This window comes from Peromyscus leucopus, chromosome 7, assembly GCF_004664715.2.
Source record: "Peromyscus leucopus breed LL Stock chromosome 7, UCI_PerLeu_2.1, whole genome shotgun sequence".
In the NCBI taxonomy this organism is placed as follows: domain Eukaryota; kingdom Metazoa; phylum Chordata; class Mammalia; order Rodentia; family Cricetidae; genus Peromyscus; species Peromyscus leucopus.
In genome coordinates, this window is record NC_051069.1 from 73,155,862 (window position 1) to 73,179,375 (window position 23,514).

At 38.6% G+C, this 23,514-nt stretch overlaps 1 protein-coding gene across 2 annotated transcripts in view; it reads left to right on the forward strand.

Annotated features, from left to right (window-relative positions):
* The window catches only part of Bckdhb (branched chain keto acid dehydrogenase E1 subunit beta), a 192,116-nt gene that overhangs the window by 124,012 nt on the left and 44,590 nt on the right, over positions 1–23,514 (forward strand). For both annotated transcript variants that reach the window (XM_037207810.1, XM_028875486.1), the window contains one exon: positions 11,062–11,148. In XM_037207810.1, coding sequence (XP_037063705.1) covers positions 11,062–11,148 — 87 coding nt within the window. The remainder of the gene's footprint in view (positions 1–11,061; positions 11,149–23,514) is intronic.

Consider the following 23,514-nt stretch of genomic DNA (forward strand, 5'->3'; position numbering starts at 1 on the left):
GCCTGAAACTTCTCAAATTGGCAGTCCTTAACAGACACAGGCCAACACAATCTAGACTTCAGTAAGACTCTAGCCAGGTGCCAAGATGGTGTCAAACTGACATTTGAAGGTAACCATCTTGCTGAGCTACATGCATAGGAGTTTATATACGCTCAGTACACTTAAGTATTACGTAATTTTGGTTTATAAAGTAGTTTTGAGAATTTTATCTATCAAGGGAATTTAGACCTTCTCAAGTTGTTATGTGACAAAATTTTCCTGGGGAGATGAAATATACAAGTCTAGATGCAATATACAGGTAGGAAACTCATGGCCAACCAAAGTATGGATAGATACCATCAAAGTCCAACTTGGTGACATGGTGAATTTTATTGGGGTTACTTAGAAATATGGATGACAGGTTACTTACAGCTCCTAGAGCTGGAGTCAGGGCAGTTGTGAACCACCTGACCTGGGTCCTGAGAACTAAACACAGGTCCTCTGCAGGAGTAGTAAACATTCTGAGCTCCCGAGCCATCTCCCAGCCTGGACACTTTGGGTTTTAGGGGTGTCTGTTATCAACTGCTCTGGCATCTGATTTTATTAGTCCTTCTTGTCCTGTATAGATATGCACAAATCTTAAAAGGCCTTATTAATAAAAACAAACCCGGAGCCAGGTATTGGGGTGAACGCTGAATGATTAGAGAAACAGAACAAGCCACATCCAACCTCACCTTGACAATTCTTCTGCTGATCTTGTTTCCTCAGACTGAAAGCCTCTGAATCCTCATCCGAATGGATCTCAGCTGAACTGATGCTAAAAGCTAAAAACTTAAAAAGGCTCTAGTTCCTGGTCCTCACACCTTATACACCTTTCTCCTTCCTGCCATCCCTTCCTGGGATTAAAGGTGTGTGTCACTGTGCCTGGCTGTTTCCAGTGTGGCCTTGAACTCACAGAGATCTAGACAGATCTCTGCCTCCTGAATGCTAGGATTAAAGGCGTGTGTGCCACCATTTTCTGGCCTCTATGTCTATCTAGTGGCTGTTCTGTTCTCTGACCCCAGAGAAGTTTATTAGGGTGCACAATATATTGGGGCACACAATATCACCACACCTTCTCTCTCAGTGAGTGTTAAGCTGGAGGTTAGAGGATGATTATCCTTCCCAACAAGAGGCTCTTATCTTAGCTTCTCTGACCCTTTGTTTTGTTCTCTCAGTTTCTGGTTGATTCCTGCAGGCCTGATCTATGTCATATTATGCTGTCTACTGCTTTGGAAGGTGCTTTCTTTTCTTCCTAAGCATTCAAAGTACCTGGTTAGGTTATCTGAAATACTTCTGACTTTCTTTTTTCTTCTGGATTTAGGAATTTGTCAATGACATTGGAAAAAAAGTTTTTAGATTATAATTACATAGTTTCTTCCTTCCTTTTCTCCTTCTAAACCTTCTCACATACCCACCCTACTTGCTTTCTTTCAAATTTGTGGCCTCTTTTTCTTTAATCATTGTTGTATATACGTGTGTGTGTGTGTGTGTGTGTGTGTGTGTGTGTGTGTGTGTGTGTATTTCTAAATACATACATACAACCTGTTCAGCCCATGTAATGCTACTTGTATGTTTATGTATTTAGGGCTGACCACTTAGTATTGGATAACCACTTGGTGTGTTTTTCCCTGTGGAAGACTCTTTCTCTCCAGTATCCTTAGTTGCCTCTCATTCTTTTTCTAGGGTTGAGGACTCGTGAGCTTTGCCCTGTCCATGTTAGAAGGTCTATGCATTCTTGTTGAGTCGTCTTTGGGCAGCCATGTTGGAGAGCTTCATGGTGTAGCTTCTGACATTTCAGGAGACAGTCTCACAGAGGACTCCCTCTGGCTCTTCCAGTCTTGCAGTCCACCTCCTTCTTCTTCAGTGTCCCCTGAGCCTTAGGAGCAGGAGCTGGGCTGCAGATGGATCAGATGGGACTGGGCTCCGCAACTCTACGCTTTGATTGGATGTGGGTTTCTGTAATGGTCTCCATCTGTTGCAAAGAGAAGTTTTCTTGATGAGGGGTGAGAGCTGCACGTATCTGTGGGTGTGAGGACAAATACTTAGAATGAAGTTGGGGATCATGCTGCTTTAGTAAAAAGGCAGCTGTAGATTCTCCTCCAAGAGCCCCGAGTTCACTAGCCCTGGGTAGTTGGCTAGCTTTCCAGTAACAGGGATGACTTTCCTCTTTCTGATCAGTTCTTACGGAGAGTGAGGGAGGAAGACAGTTCTCTTGAACATTTCTACCAGTCCATGCCCACAAAAACATTGTAACTAGAGAGTTAGAAATCAAACAGGAGAGTATTGACACTGCAGGAAGTAAAAATTCCTGAAAAAATTTAACCTTATAAACTGATTAAAAATACTGAGACGTCTTGATAACTATCATTACTTAGTACTAATATTCCAGTAACATTGACTTTTGAGGCTATAATTCTTGGCCTTGAACTTTTCATGCCTCTGTGTTTTTAACTTTCTTTACCAAGTAGTAGGCAAGTGTTCCAAGAGTTCTGTGGGCACATGATACTCTCTCTGCTTAAGGATTCTTTTCCTGACTCACCTGTCATATTAACAGTTTACTTCTATGATCTTGGTTTTAATGAAAATATGAAGGATTTATAGTTTACTGCTATACCATCTTTGTTATATATGCCTAGTCTATACTTTTGTGGAAATATTCTTAAAGTTCCTATAACACTATTTGCATCCAAGAAAGACCCAAAAGATTTTTAGCCTTGACCATGGATTATGAACTACATGTGATTTTCATTTTGTAATGTACTAGAAATCCATTTATTCTAATAGAGTTAGACCAAGTTTTAGGAAATGAAACCGTTTATCCATGGTGATGCAGAAGTGTAGCTGTGTTTATACTTTTGATCATTTTGTGGAGAAATATTACCTTGGTAGGCAACCAGCTGGCTTCTGGGAGAGTTGTACCCTTGATACATGCTTAGAACAACCATGTAAAATGTAACTGGCCAACGCCTTGGTTGGGGTTTGGGTCACTTTCTTAGTTTTCACGTTAAGCTGGGAGCACAACCGGATGATGTCAGTTTCTACCAGTTTTCATTCTTATGATGGCCAGACGTAGTATTTCCCCCTGTTGTTAACACTTGAAAAAGGTTTGCCAAATGGGGAAATATGAATTGCAAAGAGAAGACATTAGTAATTGCTGTTGTTTCAAGGAGAGAAAAATACAGTTTGTTTTTTGCTGTTATTTTAGAAAAGGACAAACGTGTTGAAATTCAAAATTCTTCAAGGAATTTCTGAACAAATGAACTTCATTTTAATAGCAACGTTCTTTCTTTCATTTTTAATCTACTATTTCTTAATACAGTCTTTAAACTTCTTTGTTTTGAGGGAATGTTTTCCCCTAGGAGGTTGTGGCAGTTGAAGTTGTAACCCTTGGGGGACCTGAGTTAATTGGCTTGCTTCCCCAGTGCTAGCTCATGACTCAAGATGTTATTTTTGATGTGAACTAGTGACCTTTGGAATTTATACAACATTAAAAGTTCACTGAGAAATTTACACACATACTTAAATAAAATGGTGAGGAAAGTGATTTTTCTGGTTTATACTAATGTTCTAAGCTTTCTTGATTGGCATTCAAGTATCTCTGGTTACTGGCACTGTATGGAACAGACCTGAGGCTCAGTGGGTTCTATGATGTCGAACAAGCTTGCACTGTTTTTATGGGCACTGGATACTGTTTATTTGTAATGACTGAGATTTTGAGTAGCTGGTTTTTCAGTGAGGATTTTCAAGAGAGAAGGGCTGTCATGGACAGTCAATCTGGGAAAAGATTAATATTGGAGACATTAGGGAAAACGTTTATTTGTATTAGTTTCAAAATAGTGAAGAAACCAGAGTAGATGATGGATGTTTAAGGATAGAGGGCATGGTGAACAGTTGAGACTTTCCCATCAGGATAGGATGGTCCCCAAAGGGGCCAGTTTAAAAAACAAATCACATGTATGGAGGTCTTAAGTATCAACGGGGGTTGGGGAGCAGGGGAGGGGGGAAGCCTGGTGATTAAAAAAAAAAAAAAAGAGGCAAAGGGCTTGAATTAATATTTTTTTCCAAGAAGAGTATACAGATGCCCAGTAAGCATATGAAAAGATGGTCAACACCTCTACTTTTTAGGGAAATGCCAATTAAACTAAAAGTTAGTTACGACCCTACATTTATCAGTTATGACTGCAATAAAAAGCATAGAAGACAGCTGGCATTGGGATTAGAACTCATGTCATTCTTAGTGGATGTATGAAACGGTGCAGCATAGTTAGATATAGGATTATGGTACAATCCAGCCATTCTGCTTCTGGGGGGGCAGAGGGCAGAGGGCAGAGGGCAGAGGGCAGAGGGCAGAGGGCAGAGGGGAGAGGCAGGCAGATCTCTTGAGTTCAAGTTCGGCCTATTTTCAAACCCTACTAATAAAATGACAGGAACATGCTGAGAATGAAGGACCAAGAGAATACGAGCAGTTGCTGCTGCAGTCTTGGAGGAGTTATTTTGGCAGAAAAAAAAAAAAAAAGAAAGAAAATGTTGCGCCTTAGATTCGTATGATATTTAAGCAAACAGGATGAATGTACTACAATAAGAGGTTTAAAGCCACACTACTTACATCCATTCCCGCACTTAACTGCATATCTAAAAACATCCTCGAATCCAGAACAGCGCCTTTTCCTCATAGTGATCTTTTGTCAAGTGGAAGGAGAAAACTTGTGTTTAGCACCAACCCCGTGTTTGTATGTTGGCCATAACTGTGCATTTATAAAAAGGTGCATCAAAACAGAATTGTATTTTGCTTGGAGTAGGAAACATAGGCGGGATGGGTTGGCCATTAGGCTTCTAGGATTAGGGCTATTGGAGGGTTGTTCGCAGGATTCCCTCCCACTACCTTTCTGACAGCAGGACTCCTTCCTAAGAGATGAGAGCATTGTCAGGTTCGGAGTGGGAGTCACTCTGTTCATATATTTAAAATCAACATAATACAGTCTGCTGAACACCCTCAAACTCAGCTGCAGCTGTGTGTTACATATTTTGGCTAGAGACAGAATATTACATAGTGAATTTCATGGTGTTGAATGAGTGAGTTAGCATTTGTTGGAGGAGGTAGAACTCCTTCCTCAGTAAAAAGGAACATTCCTCAAAAGCAAACAACAAAACAAAAACAAAAATTCAACATAAAAAATTTTATACTTTAATAAGCTATGTATGTCTCCCCAGACAACATTAAATGAGTGAGTGTATCAGCTCAGTTGACTGCATAATGTGTCATGCATTATGTTCTGACTTGGGTTTAGTGCATGGTGTGTTGGGTTAGAACAGCTGCAGGGGGATGTGAAGTAAATCAGTAATGTTTTTAAGAGGGACGTAGCAATGTGTGCTACCTGCATCCTGGTCTTTGAGGCTTACCCCTATATCCTGGTTTTAGGTTTCTATGAAAGGTCCTAGTATTATTGTCAAATGGAAAACTCTAATAATAAACTGAGAAAATAGTACCATGGACTTGAAAGCAAGAGGAAGTCCAGCTTGTTGTGGGGACCAGGCAGGCTTGGAGAGATGGGTCTCCAGAGAGGGTAGAATGTCTGGTGGCTTAGGGAAAGGCAGAGGTGGAAGAACATGGCTCATGTTCTCAGAGTAGCTCATGGCTCACAAGCTTTGGGCTGAGAAGACAATGTAAAAGCCAACTGCAGAGGTAAAGACCGGCTGGCACCATCAGGCATTGTGAAGTAGCTTTTAGAGTCATGGACACTCGTAATTTTGTTGAAGTCGTTTTTCTAAAGTTCTTCGGGATTTCCACTGTGGTTTTTGAAAGAGTGGAGGAGAGTGTGAACCACGGAGAGTGTCTGCACATTTCACACCAGTGCGTGTGTGTGTGTGTGTGTGTGTGTGTGGGGGGGGGGGTCCTCTCGTGTCTTCCTCCTGGATTTTGTTCAGCAGTCATTGTTTTCTCGCTGTTCCTTTACCTCCTTTCCCACAGGGGCGACAAAGCCGCAGGGATTCAGTTTTTCTCGGTTTACACTACTTTCCTGCAATATGAAATATTTGTAGTCCTGCCAGCACTGTCTTTGCCAAAATGGACTTTTCAGAACTCTCCCTAGAGCTCTCGACGGCTCTTTTTAGTGTTGGTATTTCTCCAGTGGAACACTGGCCAGTGGTCCAGTCATGTGCACCAGGCATGCTGATAAATACTGGTCTCCAGGCATCTAGTGATACATTTGTCAGCCTGTGACTAATTGTGTGTTCCTTTTTTCCCCCCCTCTGTGAGATGTGTTTGGCTACTACACATGAAAATGTTTCAAAATACTTACCTAATTCATTCCCATTGATATTTGAAGCCCATCAATACTGTGTCCTTAACAAATTCTAGATTGCGTAATTACCGAGTAACGTGTTCCATAAGTGAAACATGTTGTGACTTTGCCAGTCATTGTGATTACTGTTGAAGGCTAGCTTTGGTGTTTCATTTGTGGTCCTCATTTTTATAGTGATAGAAGTTGATAAATTGCCTATTCAGAATATTATATTCTTATTGTATCTTGCTAACTTGAATTATTTTGCTCACCTTGGTGCTGGTAAGGATCGAAATGTCTCTAGGGAGAAGTTTTGCTATAGATTTTAAGAATTACACACACACACACACACACACACACACACACACACACACACACACACACGTGCACACACACACACATGCACGCACGTTCTGAATGCTGGTGGTGTACTTCCAAGCATATGCAAACTTAATGGTCTGCCTGTCTGTATCGTTTTCTCCTGGAATGACAGCTTAATAGTTTTCCCGGTTGGATTGTGTGAAATCTTTAAAGGCTACATTCACTAAAACATATGTCCAGCATTTGGGCAGCCGGCGTCTGCGTGACCATTTTCGTGGAGTACAGCTTAGCTCTGCAGCGAATATCTTGTTGCTAAAGGGACATTAGCCTGCATGTGTGACACATCCCAGGGGACCTGTATATAGGTATGAATTTTATGCTTTACTCTAATAGCTAAAAATTGCTTTATATCGACAGATAAAAGGTATGTTAAAATTCCATTAATTTGGAGTTTTACATCAAATCTTTGCAGGATGGGCTAAGGTGTATTTTTAGGTTATCTTAAAATGGGTTTTATAATTGTATGAGTGTACAAAGATGACATGTCTTTAAACATTTGTTTTCATGGAGTTTGGTCTGGCTTGTTTGGAGCATCTCCCAAATTCAGACCATTGTGTTAGCTGCCGTATATAGAGGCTGAACTTCTCACCATGCCTACAGATGCTCAGGCTGAGCATAGCAGGTGGGGAAAAGCCATAGATTCCCAAACTAGGGTTCCACCACAACAGGGCATCGTATTTATCTGTGACCTCCCATGTCCCCATTTTGCTTGCCTCTCCTGTGACAGGAGTCTGCTTGTGTCTGGTAAAGGAGCTTGAAATGGTGAGTAACCTTTTGAGGGGCAGCCTTTAAGGTTTTACCAGGCGAGGAACAGCGTCTCCTATTTTTGGAATGTGGAGAAAAACACGGAGAAGCTTTTCACACTCCTAATCTGTAATTGGCTTTGCCTGTGCTGGTGGCATTTGTTGCCTCTGACTCAGCCGAGCCCCTTGTGCCACAGACCATAACCCAGGGGCAGTTTTTAGTGGTAAAAAGTTGAGGAAGCAGGAACTGGAAAATCCAGCCTATGTGATTTTTCCTGGCTTTGATTGGTTTAGCTTTCATATTTAAACGTTGTTTGAACACTTTAATTTTTTTTTTAAACGGAGAAGTATTTATCTTAGATGGGAACTTGACAACTTCAAACTTTAAGCTTCTTTTTCTTTAGAAGAAAAGTATTAGTATTTATGTCTATCATTTTGTATTTTTAAAAGCTAATAGCAACCACCTTTGGAAAACACCATACTAATTTTAAGGGAGTTCAGGAAAGTACCAATTTTGTAAAGAAATTTCTAGGCAGTTCTACTTTTTAAAGTTTGCTTAGGTGCATGTATGATCATTGAAAACTAAACTTGATTTTAACAGATATTTAATTGAACCACAAATGATAGAACTCTGTTTTATAAATTTGGAGTGATCTCAATATTGACCACAGTATTGATAAAGTGAAAATAATAAATGGAGCAGAAAAAACAATTTAGGAGTCTTAGCAGACTAAAAATGTGAGTGATGAAAAGCATATGCCACACTGAGTTTCTCTGCTGCCTCATGAAATGATTGAACTGTATTCAGACAATCAAATAGATGGTAATTCCTAGGGAACATGGCAGAAAATAGCAGTGTTTCTTCATACATGTAGCTGCTTTCCAGGGGTCAGAGATAGTTTTAAGCATTAAAAAAAAATGAAACTTGAGTACTTTCCAAATTCAATGAAATAGTGGGCACAAAATCCGTGGCTCAGAGCAGGGGCCCTGGTGGTGTCTATGATAATTGTGATTCTAATAATCATTTCTGTGTGCCTCTTCTTTGCATGCTCTCTTTTACTTGTGGGAGTGCAAGTGGGCATGTCCACGCATCCAAAGTATGGCTATGTTCTGTTCCATCTGCCCTCTAGTTCTTGGTGTTTCAGGAATTTCTGGACTTGCTGCTACAGTTCTGATAGCAACATCTTTTATCTGAGAATGAAAGTACATTTTTATGTTAGGCACAGACAGAGATATCTGACTTGACCCTCTTACACCAATGGGATATTTGTCATTCTGTCCGAGGTCCATTGCCTTGAAGGATGCTCGGCAAGGAGCTTCATATGGTTCTACATGAACCAAGAAGGTGGTAGATGGAGGCTGGCTTCCAGCGATTTCAATGTGACTATTTGTTCCTGTGGTCTGTGACCCAAGGGTTCCTCTATTTTTGAAGGGAATCCTAAGATATTATTTAAAACATTTCTGTTTCTTAGGAGATTATGAACATAGTGATTTGTCAATTTAGCATTAATTCATGGGCCTTTCCTTTATTTTTAATTATTTAGACTTACTGAGAATACTTTGAATAACCTAAGGACGTAAGATAGTGTTTGAAGTTGCTTGTATGTGCCTCCTTACCTACCGTTTTTCAGGAGAAACAGTGATCATGTAGAAGGAATATTTTTAATAACATACATGTTTAAAAGGGTCTCATCACTTTTCATAAAAATGAGCTAATCATCCTTCAAGTTGCTTTTTTTTCTAATTGATTTGGGATGTCTTTCCATGTTTTCAATCTTTTCTGTGGCTCCACAGTACTCTATGGTGTGGAGGTGCATTTGTGTAGCCATTTTCTTCCTGAGGGATGCTCAGAAGGTCTTGATTCTGTATATTTGCATATCATGCTGCTTGAACTGTTGGAGTTGAAAATGTTTCTCTATATATTCTCTTACATTTCTCCTACATCATAGACATATATGATCTCTGTCTATCTATCTATCTATCTATCTATCTATCTATCTATCTATCTATCTATCTATCTATCTATCCTCTCTCCCTCTCTCTATCCACCCTCCCCCCCTTAGAGTTTTGGCTCTATAGGTTGCTGGAACCATATAGACTATCTGTTCTGATTGCTTGCTGGATTTCAATGTTCATTCTAAATGTTGTTAATTTGATCTTGAATAGGCCCCAATCTGAGTTATAAAGGACTAGTACATTGTATGGAGTTTTAGGATAAGAGCAGCATGTTTAAGGAAGTCTCTCGTTCTGACCTGTTAGACATTAACCTACACCATCTAGCTCGGGTGCTATTAGCTGCTTCATTGGTTGTGCTAAACTGGCAGGGCTCTGTGTCACAGAGCTCTTCAGAGATCTGTCCAGCAAATGGATTGTTCAAGCTGATTAGCCAAGGCAGGAACATCTCTTAGAGGATATTTTGAAAATATATTTGTTTTTATTTTCTTTATTTTAGAATGTTTATGTGCCATCATTTCTAGCCCAGCACATTGAAGTTTAATTGTGATTTTTAAAAATGTCCAATTACAACAGCCATAGAAAGCCAAATGCCAGTTCTTCATATTTTTGATTTTTTGATGGTGTTCTTACACCTCCTGATCTTCAGTCACTACTTAATAACTGCCCAGATCTTGAGGCTTACCGTCTGCTGACAGAAGCTGCTGTCATTCTCTTTGAATTCTAGGCCAGAATTGTCCAGATTGAGTGAAATCTTTTCTTTTAGACATGTCTTTTGCTTGAAGATTTCATTTAAAATTCATAAAATGGTATATATTTTTTAAAAAAAGAGGAGTAATAACATCGATAGCAATTTAGAAAAGAATTTACCTCTTCTCTGCTAATATGGTTTAATGTATTTGAGGCAGTAACTTGTAAATTTTAGTGGTTTTTCCTCCCAGCACAGCCGGCATTCTGCTATGATATGAAGCCACACCTTTGGATTTATGTTTGTACCTGGTCTGTCATGCCCATTGTAAGCCACTGAGATTACATCATTGTGACACTTTTTATGTTGATGTGGGGCTGGGGTCATCAACCAGATTTTAGTGCCTGTTATGAATACGGCCGTAACCCCTCATTTTCAGAGTGACTTCTTACTGGCAAGTCTCTCAAGGATGTACTGGCTCCTCTTTTTCCTTCACAGTGGTGTTTTCATACTGTTTTGGTGGTTTCCCTTTTCCACAACCAGTATTTCTTAAGACTATTGTTGTATATGTAAATATGTTGTATATTGTTGTATATGGACTTACATGTCGTATGCCCCCAATCCAAAAAGCATTTTGAGTCTTAAGTAAAAAGATGGAAAAATCAGACCAAGATATGGACATATGAAACAGTTATTCACTTATAACAAAAATCCTATAAAATAGGCATGAGTTTTAAATTATAACCTACACGGAGTTATAAATCTCATTTTTCTTTCATGCTAAGATTATAAGCTACATTAAAATTTCTTGACAGTGCGAAAATCCACCCAATTTTCTGAAAGCCATTTGTAATAACTTACTAAACATAAGATCAGCTTACTGCTTTTTATTTACGGAATTTAAGCAGTTTGTTTTTTATTAGCGAATGAAAACGCCATCATATGCTTATAATATGTATTCTCTTCAACATCAGGTTCCCCTTTTCTTTTTCAGTCTGTGATCAAGACGGGGCGACTGCTGATCAGTCACGAGGCTCCCTTGACCGGCGGCTTTGCATCCGAGATCAGCTCCACAGTCCAGGTAGAGTAACACAGCGCCGACCGAACACTTGTGTGGTTGTGCGTGCCTGCTCTGGAAGGAAAGATTGCTTATCGCCAAATTCTGAAATACGAACTTTTGGAATATGTACATTTCCCATTGAGGCTGTACTGTCCTTCAGCTAGAGGTGTAATTATATCCCCACAGAAGGAAATTTAAATTAATCAAAGTGGAAAAATCCTTTATGGAAGAATAAAAATGAGATGAATAAAATATGCTGTGTTTGCTACCTTAACGGGGAAAGAGAACTCTTTTTACATATCAACCTAGTCACCCCCTTGTAATAAAACTTAATATTGTTATGAAATAGGTTGGTTATGAAATTAATCTTAGAAGTTTATAGTACTCACCCTTCAATCTGTCAAAAGTAGCTAATTTCAAAAAGTATTTATCAGTTTAATTAGTGATCAGTGTGTGGAACTTGAGAAATAAATTAAACACTTTCATTTTTAAAATGTTCACATAAGATATTGTGTAATGTGGAAAGTCCCATAAACTTCTTTTCAGGGGAATTTTACTTAATCTTTTTTATTCATGCATGTGTCATAAATATTTACAATGTGAAGGGATTTTATTTTTCTTTATTTTTAAAATTTAAAAATTAAGTAATCAAAATATAAACTACATGCATTTTAAACTCAGAATATCTTTAAATTTTATAAATGCTTTTCTTTTTTCTGATACCATGATTTTTTAATTATTAAAATACATCTAGTAGAAAATGCACAAGTATGGGGTTAATAGTTTCATAGACTTAACAGTGAAAGAATCATATTGTAAATTAATTTTAAATTTTTAATCAGCAAATGACTTTTTCCAATAAAATAGTTTATGTGCTAGTTAGTTATATTACATAGACTTTTAAAAATAATAGTATGAAATAGATTTGAACAAATATTTTAAAAACTAAATCTAAGTAATTATATTCAATGAAAATAAAACCGTACATCATCTATACAGTTATGAAAGGTTGAAAAAAAGTGAATATTTGAGGTTGGTCAGTGTTTTGTTTTTCTGTTTACTCAATACCATTTAAGTTTCACAAATACTTGGTTTGCATTATACACTAATTATTGACTAATATAATGTACCAAATCTTTTAAAAATGAGGCTGCAGGAATAATCACTGTAATACCAAGATGTTGTTTCAAGCCAGAGGCTGAATTGGCAAAAGAAACTGGATTTTCTGACTCCTGATAACTCTGCGGTAGTGTACTGCAGCCTCCAGGAGCAGAACATTTGCTGTGGATAGGAACCCTGACAAGCCCACTGCTTGCATAATCTCATGGTTTATCCCAAATGTCATTTGCATATAATTGTACAAGGAAAACTAGTAGAAGGTAGTTGGACTTGGAATTTGTATCTCTTTATAAAAATTTCTTCCCCCCGAGCTTGCTTTTAAAATGTGATCTCTATTGGTAGGCTGCCGTAGAGTCTAATACAGTTTTCAGACTGGAATGGATTTAGAAAGATGATCTAATCTAGTGTCTCTTGATTTTGAATAATATGTGGACTCATGTTTATGGAAAAATGACTCTCCAGCCCCAAGAATACATAAGCAAATCCTCATTTCAGAACACAGGGTTAGGAGTTTAAACACTGCCATTGCAGCTTGCCAGGACCAAAGATCACAGAGTGTGTCACAGTCAGGTCCTGAAACTGTGAGATGATTTATGGTATTAGAAGTTGACAGAGAAATTACCCACTGTGTAATTGTATTTGTACCATAGCATGAATGCAGCAAAGCAAGGCAGATTGTACCACGCCCCGGTGCCCACAGGTTGACCTTAGCTCCTTAGGTGTTCACCTGAAACAATAGCCTTAGCTGGTTCCCTTTCTAACCAGATTCCTGTTTGTTACTAAGATGCTGTGACTGACAGGCTTATAAAGACGGGAAAGATCTTGAACTAGCCCAGGAATTTGAGTCAATGCTCAGAGAATAAATACGCAATCTTTTCTGAGAGTCCTTCAGCCCCAAGAGGAACATAGAAAGTTTGAATTCATTATAAAACTGTCTGTTTCAGTAGAGAAATCATTCAACTAGTGAACTACAAGGTGAATTAGGTAATACTGTAAAATTTGTGGGGGGTTTGTAGTTAATGTTTTGGGTAATTAGAATTTTGTTTTGTCTTAATTCAAGCCTTATTTGCATAAACCCAGAATACAGAAAATGAATCTACATAAATCTTAATGAGTGTGTTTGCCTTTTATTGCTTTTTCCTATTGGTTAAAAAAAAAAAAAAAAAGGAAGCTGGAGATGTGAGCTTTTTCCTTTTTAGAAGTAATGTTTAAAAATAAGTCGAAGTGATTTCAGCAATTGCTTTATGCATGTGTCCAGCTAAGTGAGGTGGACGCTCTTCAGCCTCCCGCCAGTGAAACCTGGATCAGGTTGCCGGTGCTGTGGGTTGTTTTCAATGAAGTCCCTGAAGTGAGTTATAGTTGCTTTCACCACTTGGAGTGATTCATACTTCTACATTTCTTTTTGATGTGTGGACCTTGTAAGGTTAGAAAAGATAAAATAGGGTTATGGTGTTCAAAGTCAACTTTCTGGGCAGAAGACAAAGGAAATGTCCGAGGAAAAGGTTTTCATTGTCGCCGGGGGAAGCAGCTTGACACTGCAGATGAGAATGTGTTCTGGACTTGGTCACTCCTCATTAAAATACCCGGTTTTCATTGTATCAAAGAATCCTGAGTTTTATATGAAATGTTTAAGTTACAGCATTGCAACCCACATGTTATTGTGTGGAACACACATAGCAGCTTTTTATAAACTCTTGGCTAATTCTTTAAAATTGCTTATAAAATAATGTCTTAAGAGAATAATTATAAAACAGTAAAATTACTGTTTTTAAATACACAGAACTCTGAAAATTCTTGGAAATCTGAAAATGTTTCACTTATATTTTAAATTATTACTCAAAGTCAAAATTAAAAAAAAACACTGAGACTTGAGCACCATACAAAAATAGCTTTTTAAGTTTTATAATTGATATTATTAGAAGCATCAGAATGTGCTACAAAACACCTTGACAATAATAGCATGGTATTGTTGGCATTGCTATGGAAAGATTATTTTTAGTTATACCAATAAAATATGAGAAGTATGAGTATAAAATATAGTCCTAATTTATTTACATAACTTTAATTTACAGCAGATGGTGCTTTGATCAGACGAGACATTTAGAGTGCACATCTTTACTCTTTTCAGAGCTGTTTCTTCTTCCTCATACAGCCCCTTATATTATTATTAACATTATTGTAAATAGTTTTATTGTGAAATAATGCTAAATTCACCAGAGAAATGACTACCTTATGTTGAGTCTGTAGAAATCATTCACACATTTATTAATAGCCTCTTCTAATATTTCTGTGTATTGAGAAATGCTGATAAGAATGAAATGAAAATATTTAATCAAGAACATTGGATTTAATTTGGACGTGAAGGGGGAGGCAGAAGAAGCTGAGGTCTGGTATGTTTGCCCCCCACTGGGAGCGATTTCCTGGTCCTTCCCTCAAAGCATCCCTGTCTCTCCCCATCCAATTCTACATTTCCATCTGTTCTCACTTTGGGGTGCGGGAACTTTTTTACCCTCTCCTTTCATTTGGCACACACTGAAACTTGAAGTCCTGGAGATCTTACACCTGAACCCTGGCATGTGAAGAAGGTCAAAGAGTATAGATTTTAGGTAATTCCTTGACCTCCTCATTGTGGCATTGAGCCACAATTTCATTGTTTTCAGAAAATGAGTTTTGTATCGTGTTTGTTCCTCAGCTTCGTATAACCACAGATTTTCAAAGACAGTATTTTACTGTACAAAAGAAGCATTAACTTCATCCCTGTTAATTCCCCCCGAAATTAAGTTGTTTTATGTAATTGTGAATCTGGTGCCTGACCCAGTAATTACACATCTAAATGTTAAGACCAAACAGTCGGAGGCACTTTCACAGCTTTAGATACATAGTGTGATTCCGGTAAACCTTCTAGAAACCAACCTTTATTAGTTTCCCGCACATTCCCATAATGACAAATCTCTGACTCTGGTATAATTGTGTGATAATAAAAAAATAGTCCCCCCCCCCTCTGGATTCAATATTCAATAAGAGCGCCAAAAATTTTAGGGATTGTGGTTGCTTAGAAGGTTCTTTTTTTTTTTTCTTCTTTTTTAAACACATGGAAGCAATAACTCTGCAATAGAGAGTCCAACTGGAGAGGAGATGGTAACTTTCCATACCATCGTTTTATCCTTTCTGTGCGGTCTCCTTGCTGAGAATAAGAACTGAGAAGTCACACACACACAGTCACACACACACACACACACACACACACACACACACACACACACAGTTTGTAAGGTGATCGGGTTCTGATAGCTTGAGAGGATTTTTATAGAGCCCACGTGAATCATTGTGTGAAAGGAAAGTTTCCTAGCTTTTAACAGAAGGAATTTTGTCTTTCTTACTATTTAATGTTAGAAAGGTTGATCTGGCGATTTTTTTCCCTTTTAAAACCATTACTACCAAATATATAAATACTGTATTTAAGCATGTCAGTATGAAAGAGAGGACAGGTTCTAAATGATTCTGAGCTTTTGGCACTGTGGTAAATATGTCTATCATGTTGATCAATTAAGAGTTATCAGGATTTACTAATTTGATGAATAGTTTATTACAACTTTGCCATCTCAATTAAAAACAAAGTGTTTATTACCGACATGTTAGCAACAGATGAAGAAGCAGTCACAGGAACTGTACCTCTTTGCTAAAAGATGGAGCCAGAGCATTATCATGAAACCTGGTCAGCATACAGTGTTTGACTATGAGCTGGTCTCTGGTTTTCTTTTTTGTTTTTTTTAAATTACATATATGACATGTATTCATACCATATCTCATATATATATATGTATAAAAATTCTAAAATATAAATTAAAAGTGTGCTGGGGAACAGAAAATGAAAATAGAAAATTTATATATTATATGTAAAAATACGGACCCTTAAAAATTCCAGCCAGAAGAACTGTGCTGAAATAGCTGCTCATCCCTCAGCCTTAGACGTCGTCTCCCTTCTCCCAGACCGAGGGGGCTGCAGCCAAGCCTAGCTTCCCCTGGATGCTTCTTATGTAGATGTCACAGACACAAAGTGATTGTATTAAGATGTCAGACATTTAGAATGTGATTAGGTCATGAGGGTCGTCCCTCATGAATGGAATTGGTGACCCTCAGAGGCTGGCCAGTCCATCCATCCATCACACGTGGACACAACCAGAAGGTAGTTCTCAGAGAAGCAGAAATAGGAGCTTGAGCCGGACTCTGTAAGGAGCAGTTTTGCACAGAAGCCTGTCGAGTATTTTCTGTGAAGGGCTTCTGTGGCCACAGACGGCAGTCCCATCCGAATCTCGCCAGGTTGTGCCCTGGACTGGCTTGCTCATGAGTATCTGGAGTGAAGCCTGGATTGCGCTCTGGCCCATCTCTCCCTCTTTGTCTTCTGAGTGCTCAGGCTCCACCACCTGCCTTCCCTGCCCTCACTCTTGGTTTTGGGGGGTGGAGGGCAATCTTAGTATTTTGCACGGCTGTTCTTGGAACCTTCGACTCTGACCTACTTACTGTTGAGCTTTGGACATAAAATTCCTTTTCCTTGCTAATTATTTGAGGTGATACAAAATATAATAAAGTGATTCATATGGAAGGATTTAAACAGGCAACAGAGAATAGAGAGCAGTGAGAGTGGGGTGTTTGTTGGCTTATGGAAATCAGCTGTTCACAGTGTGAGCACTTATTCCCCGAAGCGTTTCTGTGGACTTTTTACTTGTCTCCAGCCCCTCATCCTTTATCACGTTCTACTTTTTATTTTTTCACATCAATTTGCCCCCCACCCCTGTTTGAAAACCTCCAAGATGCCCTTTCATTGCAGCAGTAAGTTGCTTATGCAAGACCTTGATTGCTTAAAACGGTGTGTCCAGTTAAGTTTCTTGCATCTTTGTGTGACCCCCACGGGCTGGTTGCACTGACCATTTCTGGAGTGATAATTCATTCTTATAACTGTTTTTTTACTTAGTACTTTAGGCAATGCCTTACCATGGGCATTTGATATGCGAAATGGAGTCCTTGCATTAGGCACTTTGCATTTATTAAAAGGAATAGATGATAAACAGTGATCCAGTATAGAATGTAACACGACATAGTCAACCAGAGCATTGTGAGACTGTAAAATCTTTGACTGTGTCATTGATATGTGGCAGCTAATGTTGCCTGAAGATGAACATGACCCTGGAAATGAAGGTGGATTCAGTCTGGGTAGAAGGGGGTGCAGTTCTAGGGATATGCGTGGTTTTGGTTTGGTTAGAGTACAGTCAGAAAGGCTGTAGCATGAGGTAAGGGTTGACAAGTAGGATTTAGAACCCAAAGGAAACTGCAATATTAAAGAATTTGTCTTTGTCTGGAAGAAATCACAGAACTGAGCCTGATCACCTAGATATCAATTCCAATTTTCCCATATAATATGCTTAAAATACACTTTGTAAACCCCCTGGCAAATAGGAAATAGTAGGAAGTAAAAAATAGTGCTTGCTATTATCATGTAAAAGCAGTGGCATAATGAAAGGATTTTAAGCAGGGAACTAACAGATGGATTTTCCAGTTAGAAAGGTTAGGCTGGGGAGATTCATTAAAAAAACTATCTCCATAGCTGTTTGAAACCTGGGACTTATACAGGGACGCTTGGCTTAATCTGGGAGGAGGGGACTGAACCTGCCTGGACTGAGTCTATCAGGTCGATCCTAGTCCTTGGGGGAGACCTTGATCTGGAGGTGGTGGGAAAAGGGGGTGGGCTGGGGGGAAGGGGAGGGGGGCAGGAAGGGGGAGAACAAGGAAATCTGTGGCTGTTATGTAGAACTGAATAGTATTGTAAAATAAAATAAAATAAAAATTAAAAAAAAAAACTATCTCCATAATCTAATTGAGGGATTTGGGGGCCTTCAAACCAACAATTTAGAGGTAGGATTGGCAAGAAAGGGCTTTAGAGAGTAGGAGAATGAATTTGAAAGAAAGACTTGACTCAAGAGAAAGGTGTGGGGCAAGGACTGAAGTAGTTGGTGGACTGTCTGGGAGTCAAAAGAAAATGTACACTAGGTTTACAGAGGGGGCATGGCTCCACTGAGATCAAAACACCATGGGAAAGAGTGGTCAGCATGTGAGCAAAGACTTGAAAGCACAAATACAGATTACCGTTTGAATGAGGAGAGCGGGGAGGTGCACCACTCCCTCTTACCTGGTTTCTACCCTTCTCTTATGTTTAAGTAAGCCTTGCTTCATAGGCTAATGCCCTCAAAGCTCAGTAGTAGTCATGCTGTGGATTTTATTACAGGATATTGCTGTAATTATTTCACCTTATGATTAAAATGTTATTGTAAATCTCACCGTAGACAGCTTGTAAGTCAAGCTTTGTCAAAGGTATTCATATAGAGGGAAGAATAGCACTGTGATGGTGCTATTTGTGATTTTAGGCATCCATTGGAAGATTTAGAACATTCTGTGTGGATAAGGAAGGATCACTGTGGTTAGAAATAGGCTTGATCCTGTGATGCTATTTGCTTAGCAAAGAATGCCGTTGTTTTGGTTTGAATCTTCCCTGGCAACCACATTAACTTCCCATCTTCACTGCCTCTCTACTTCCCTGCTAGCTCATGGAGTCAAAGTTTTAATGTCTCTCAGATCTGTCTTCCCTTTGTTTTCCCCCAGTAAATCCTAAGTGACCCCAAGAAAACTGTAAAACCTAAAAGAAAAACATGGAAAATAACAGCCATTAAGGTGAGAATTTTCTAAGAAAACACAATCGCTTCCCGCTTTTCCCATGTTCAGTATAGTGTTGACCATTGGTCTGTCATAACTAGCCTTTGTTATATTGGGGCATACACCTTTTGTTTCTAGTATCTTTAGAGCTTTTATGTTAAAGTCATGTTGAATTTTGTCAAAGGCTTTTTCTGCATCAGTTGGGACAATATTGTGATGTATGTGCCTGGTTCTGGATATATGGTGTATTATTTTGATCAATTTGGATATGTTGAACCTTCTGTACATCTTTGGAATGAAGCCAATTTGATCCTAATTTATGATCTTAGTCACATGTCATTGAGTTTATGGGTGCCAAGCTTCCTAAGTTTAAAAGAGGGAGCCTCTTGCTCAGAGCCACGTAGGGCATTAAGCAAATACTCAGTAAATGATTTAAATGGACTGTTTGTGCCCCAGCATCACTCTTGGCAATTTATTTGAAGGTGAGCAATATTCTTGCTGGTTTATATTGCACATAAAAATTCCTGTTAGAAAAACTGGTAGGTGAATTGCTTATTTCTACATCATCACTCCATTGAACAGAAATTCACTGTGGTTTGTGTTTGTAAACTGTGGAGTGGAGACTGACATTACGTCCTGCTGTGCTTCGCCTTCCTGCGCTGTGACCTTTCAACAGCTTCTTTTGAATAAACTTCGGGAGCTTGTTTCCTTCTCTTTCTCTAGGGAGTCTAAGGAAGACATTTGTATTCATGTGTTTATCATTGAAATTTCACAGGCTAGTAAAATCGGTTATCTGAAGTGAGTCATTCCTTTATGTCATTAGTTACAATGACTTTTATAAATCAGTACCTTTAAATAGTTCTTTTTAACACCCAAAGATATATATATGAAGGAATTAAGAAGAGAGCCTCCATGTAATGCAGTCCAGAAAGCGGAAAGGGGAAAAGCTGCTGCTATACTGTTTTGTTTTGTTTTTCCATTTTTCACCTTTGAAAATTACTTCATCCAGGGCTCCAGCCCACTGGACAGGACTGCTCACCATTGCTCTTCTCACCACAGTTAACTGGCATATGCCCTCTCAGATATCCCTGGGTGTGTCTTATCATCTCTTAGGTGATTCTCAACCTAGTCAAATTGGTATCGAATAATTTTTTACATTTTTCTACATATTAAATGTAAAGCTTCATTTAAAATATTTCCAAATAGGCAAGAGAGTTGGTTTATCACTGAAGATCACATGCTGCTCTTGCAAAAGACTTGGGTTTGGTCCTGAGCACCCACATGATGGTTCACAACCATCCATAACTCTAAATCCAGGATTCCCTCTTCTGACCTCTTCAGACACCAGGCATGCATGTGATGCACATTGTAGGCAAAACACTCATACATGAAACAAAATAAATAAGTCTAAAAATGTTTTCCAAACTATAGTAAGTTCATATAAAATTTTGTAAATGATAGACCTCAGAGGATGTATCCACATGATCTGGCCAATTCTGTTGTCTACCTTGCACAACATGTTAGGCAAATCGGAGCAGCATGGTAAATTCTCCAAGCTCCGAGAGGCATGGGTTGCCAGCCTTGCACGCGTACTTCCTGTTCAGGCTGGCTGAGCTTCCTGAGCACACAGCTAATTTTCTCAGTTTGTCCTGCCTTTCACTAGACAGTAATGTTTGTGATGTTGAGAGATCATTTTAGTCTGGTACTTTTATTCAACTCATAGCTCAAATTATTCCATGTATATTTGTAAGGGCCATCATCTCCTTTCATGAGGGAGTTTATGCTCACCAGAAATATGATTTAAGTTTAAATTAGAGATTAACTACTGCCAATGAATTTCCTCCTAAACTTTTAAAACTTAAATCAGTACTTATTGCACAAAAACAAAAAACAAATAGTCAAAAATGAAGGCTATAAACATAAGCCAAATGGCTTATTATTGTTTTGATTTTCAGTACTAATGCAGAATTTCCAAATGATATTTTTATTTGCAAAAATGTCTGAAAAATTGCATTGAGAAATATTGAATGTTTTGATTATTCTCTTTCAAGTTAGATAGACTTGATTTTATTTCTTGATCCATTTTAGAGAGTGGTGCTTTTCCAATTTACATCCTTTTGAGGGAATTGGGTACCGATATTAACTATTTAAAATGGCTTTATGTCCCAGGGGGCACAAGATATCTCTAATTGTCTTAATCAAAATTATTAGTTAAAAAGTATAATTCAGGGCTAGGGACATGGCTCAGTAGGCAAAGGCTCTTGCCACACAAACTTGGTGATCTGCTGTCTATCCTAGAACCGACCTAGAGGAGGAGAAAACTGACTTCGCAGAGTTATTCTCTCCCTTCTCCCCTTTATATGTGAGCTGTGATTTTCACAGATAACACATTTAATTTTTTTAAATAAAGAAATTAAAAGGTATAACAGACTCACCCCACTCCACCCCCCACCCCTGACAGGATCTCTCTGTGGAGTCCTGGCTGTCCTGGAACTCACTCTGTAGACCAGACTGGTCTCGAACTCACCGCTGCCCAGATTATTTTTAAAGGTGTTCAGTATCTTTCTGTTTAAAGAATGCTCTGTGTAACTCACATTTCCGGACCCACATCTGGATCAATTTTAAATTCCCAGCTGATGGCTTTGATAGAATAAAATACTCTCTTGTCTTGGTCTTCGCTGAGCTGGCTTCAACTTTCTGATTGTCCTTAAATCATTTTTCTCTTTTGTTCTGATTACTCTTTACTTTTTATCTGAGTACTTTTAATCAGCAGTTAAAGAAACTGAAATGTAGCTTTGTCTTTCTTCTCATTTCTTAATAGTCTCCTGCCTTTGCATTCAGCCTCCAAATTTATACTCTTCATTTTTTTTTTTAAACCATGTACTTTTCTGGGCATAGGTTTCTACCTAAGTGTGCAGACCATCTTGAGTGTATTTTGTGACTAATATTCCAACATCAAATAATCCTATATATTTTATTAAAACCACCTTTCAGGCAGCAGATCCAAAAAACAGTTCAAGTACATTAAAATAAGTCCTGAACATATGTTGATACAATATTATGGAATATCGAATATGATGGAATGTTTAATTATGCAGGCAGCTAATAACGTAATAAATTAAATGCAATATTTGTTTTAGCAAGACCTACATAGCTCAACAAAATAGGACCCAGGTTGACCAGTGTTTAAATTGAGTCTTGGGACCAGCAGCACACAGGTGTTAGCCTCCTTCTTCCATGAAGGATGCCACATGGGCATCCCTTAGACTGTTCAGAGAACCCCATCTTCTGTGTTTTCCTTCCTGATTTCCTGCCTTCTTGCCTTTCCAGACCCATCTCTTCCTTCTGCTTTTCTTGACAGTTTTTCCACGCCAGCGTTAGCAAGCAGGCGAGTCTTTGTACAAAATTCTTGGTTTGTTGTCACTACAGGTAGACTAAGCATCATTGAGGAGTAGTTTGTACTGAGGAGAACTTCCTGTACTCCAGTAGGTCAGAAATAGAAGTCCCTTGTGGTGCTGGATAGAAGTTAAGGAACAAGATAGGATATAGGCAACCCCTTGTCTGTATGGTTGATCAAAGCTGATTCTTACAGCAATATGCAAACATATCATTTGAATGGCACTTTTAAAAGTTGATTTTTCCATCTGTAAGAGTGATGTATGTGATAAGACAGGGTGATTCTCCCTACATCTTCTTTCGTCATAAAGAACATGTGAGTTAACTCTTTGCCAGTGATTTTCTCAAACAGGTATGATTGAGAGGGTAGATACATGACTTAATCTATGCTGTTAATTTTCTCTGAGGATATCATAGCTAATAGTAGATTAAACTGATGCTGTTAGAGGATGATTTCCTAATGCCAAACCCAACAGCATCAGCACAACACTTGGTTAAGAGAAACATTATTCCCCAAATATGAAATGGAGAAAAAAATACCAGACAGGGATCCATAAAACATTTTAAAATAAGTTATCATTAAGACTGAGCTAAATTAAAACTTGCCACTTAGTACAATGCCCTTTTAGAAAAGCCCTCAATTTGAAATGCTGGTTGCCCCATTTGAAGAAACTTCCTAAGTACTTACCTGGTCATTTGCTGTGACGTTTCTAAGCACTTATGTTGTTACTCAAGATTAGGGAAAGCATTATTCATTGTCAAGAAAGCATTGTGTTAATGATCTGTCCTGCACAATTATTGCATTATCTCATTGAAAACCAAGGCTTGGCTCACTGATAGAATAGTGTCTCTTGGCTTTCCGTGTTGTCTGTGAGGATAGGAGAGGACAGCAGTCTGTTATGCTCATGGGCTTAGGGGAAGCCTAGATAGGCATATACAGTGAAGGGCAGTTTGTCTGAAAGTCTGTTGCTTAAGACTGTGGAACTATCAGTTTCTCTACCATCTATAACATTTAAATATTTTGTGGATAATAGATTTTTATTACTAGTGAAAGTTTCTATTAGTGTGATTTTGTGTGTGTGTGTGTGTGTGTGTGTGTGTGTGTGTGTGTGTGTGTGTGTGTGAGAGAGAGAGAGAGAGAGAGACAGAAGTGAAATGCAATCATCC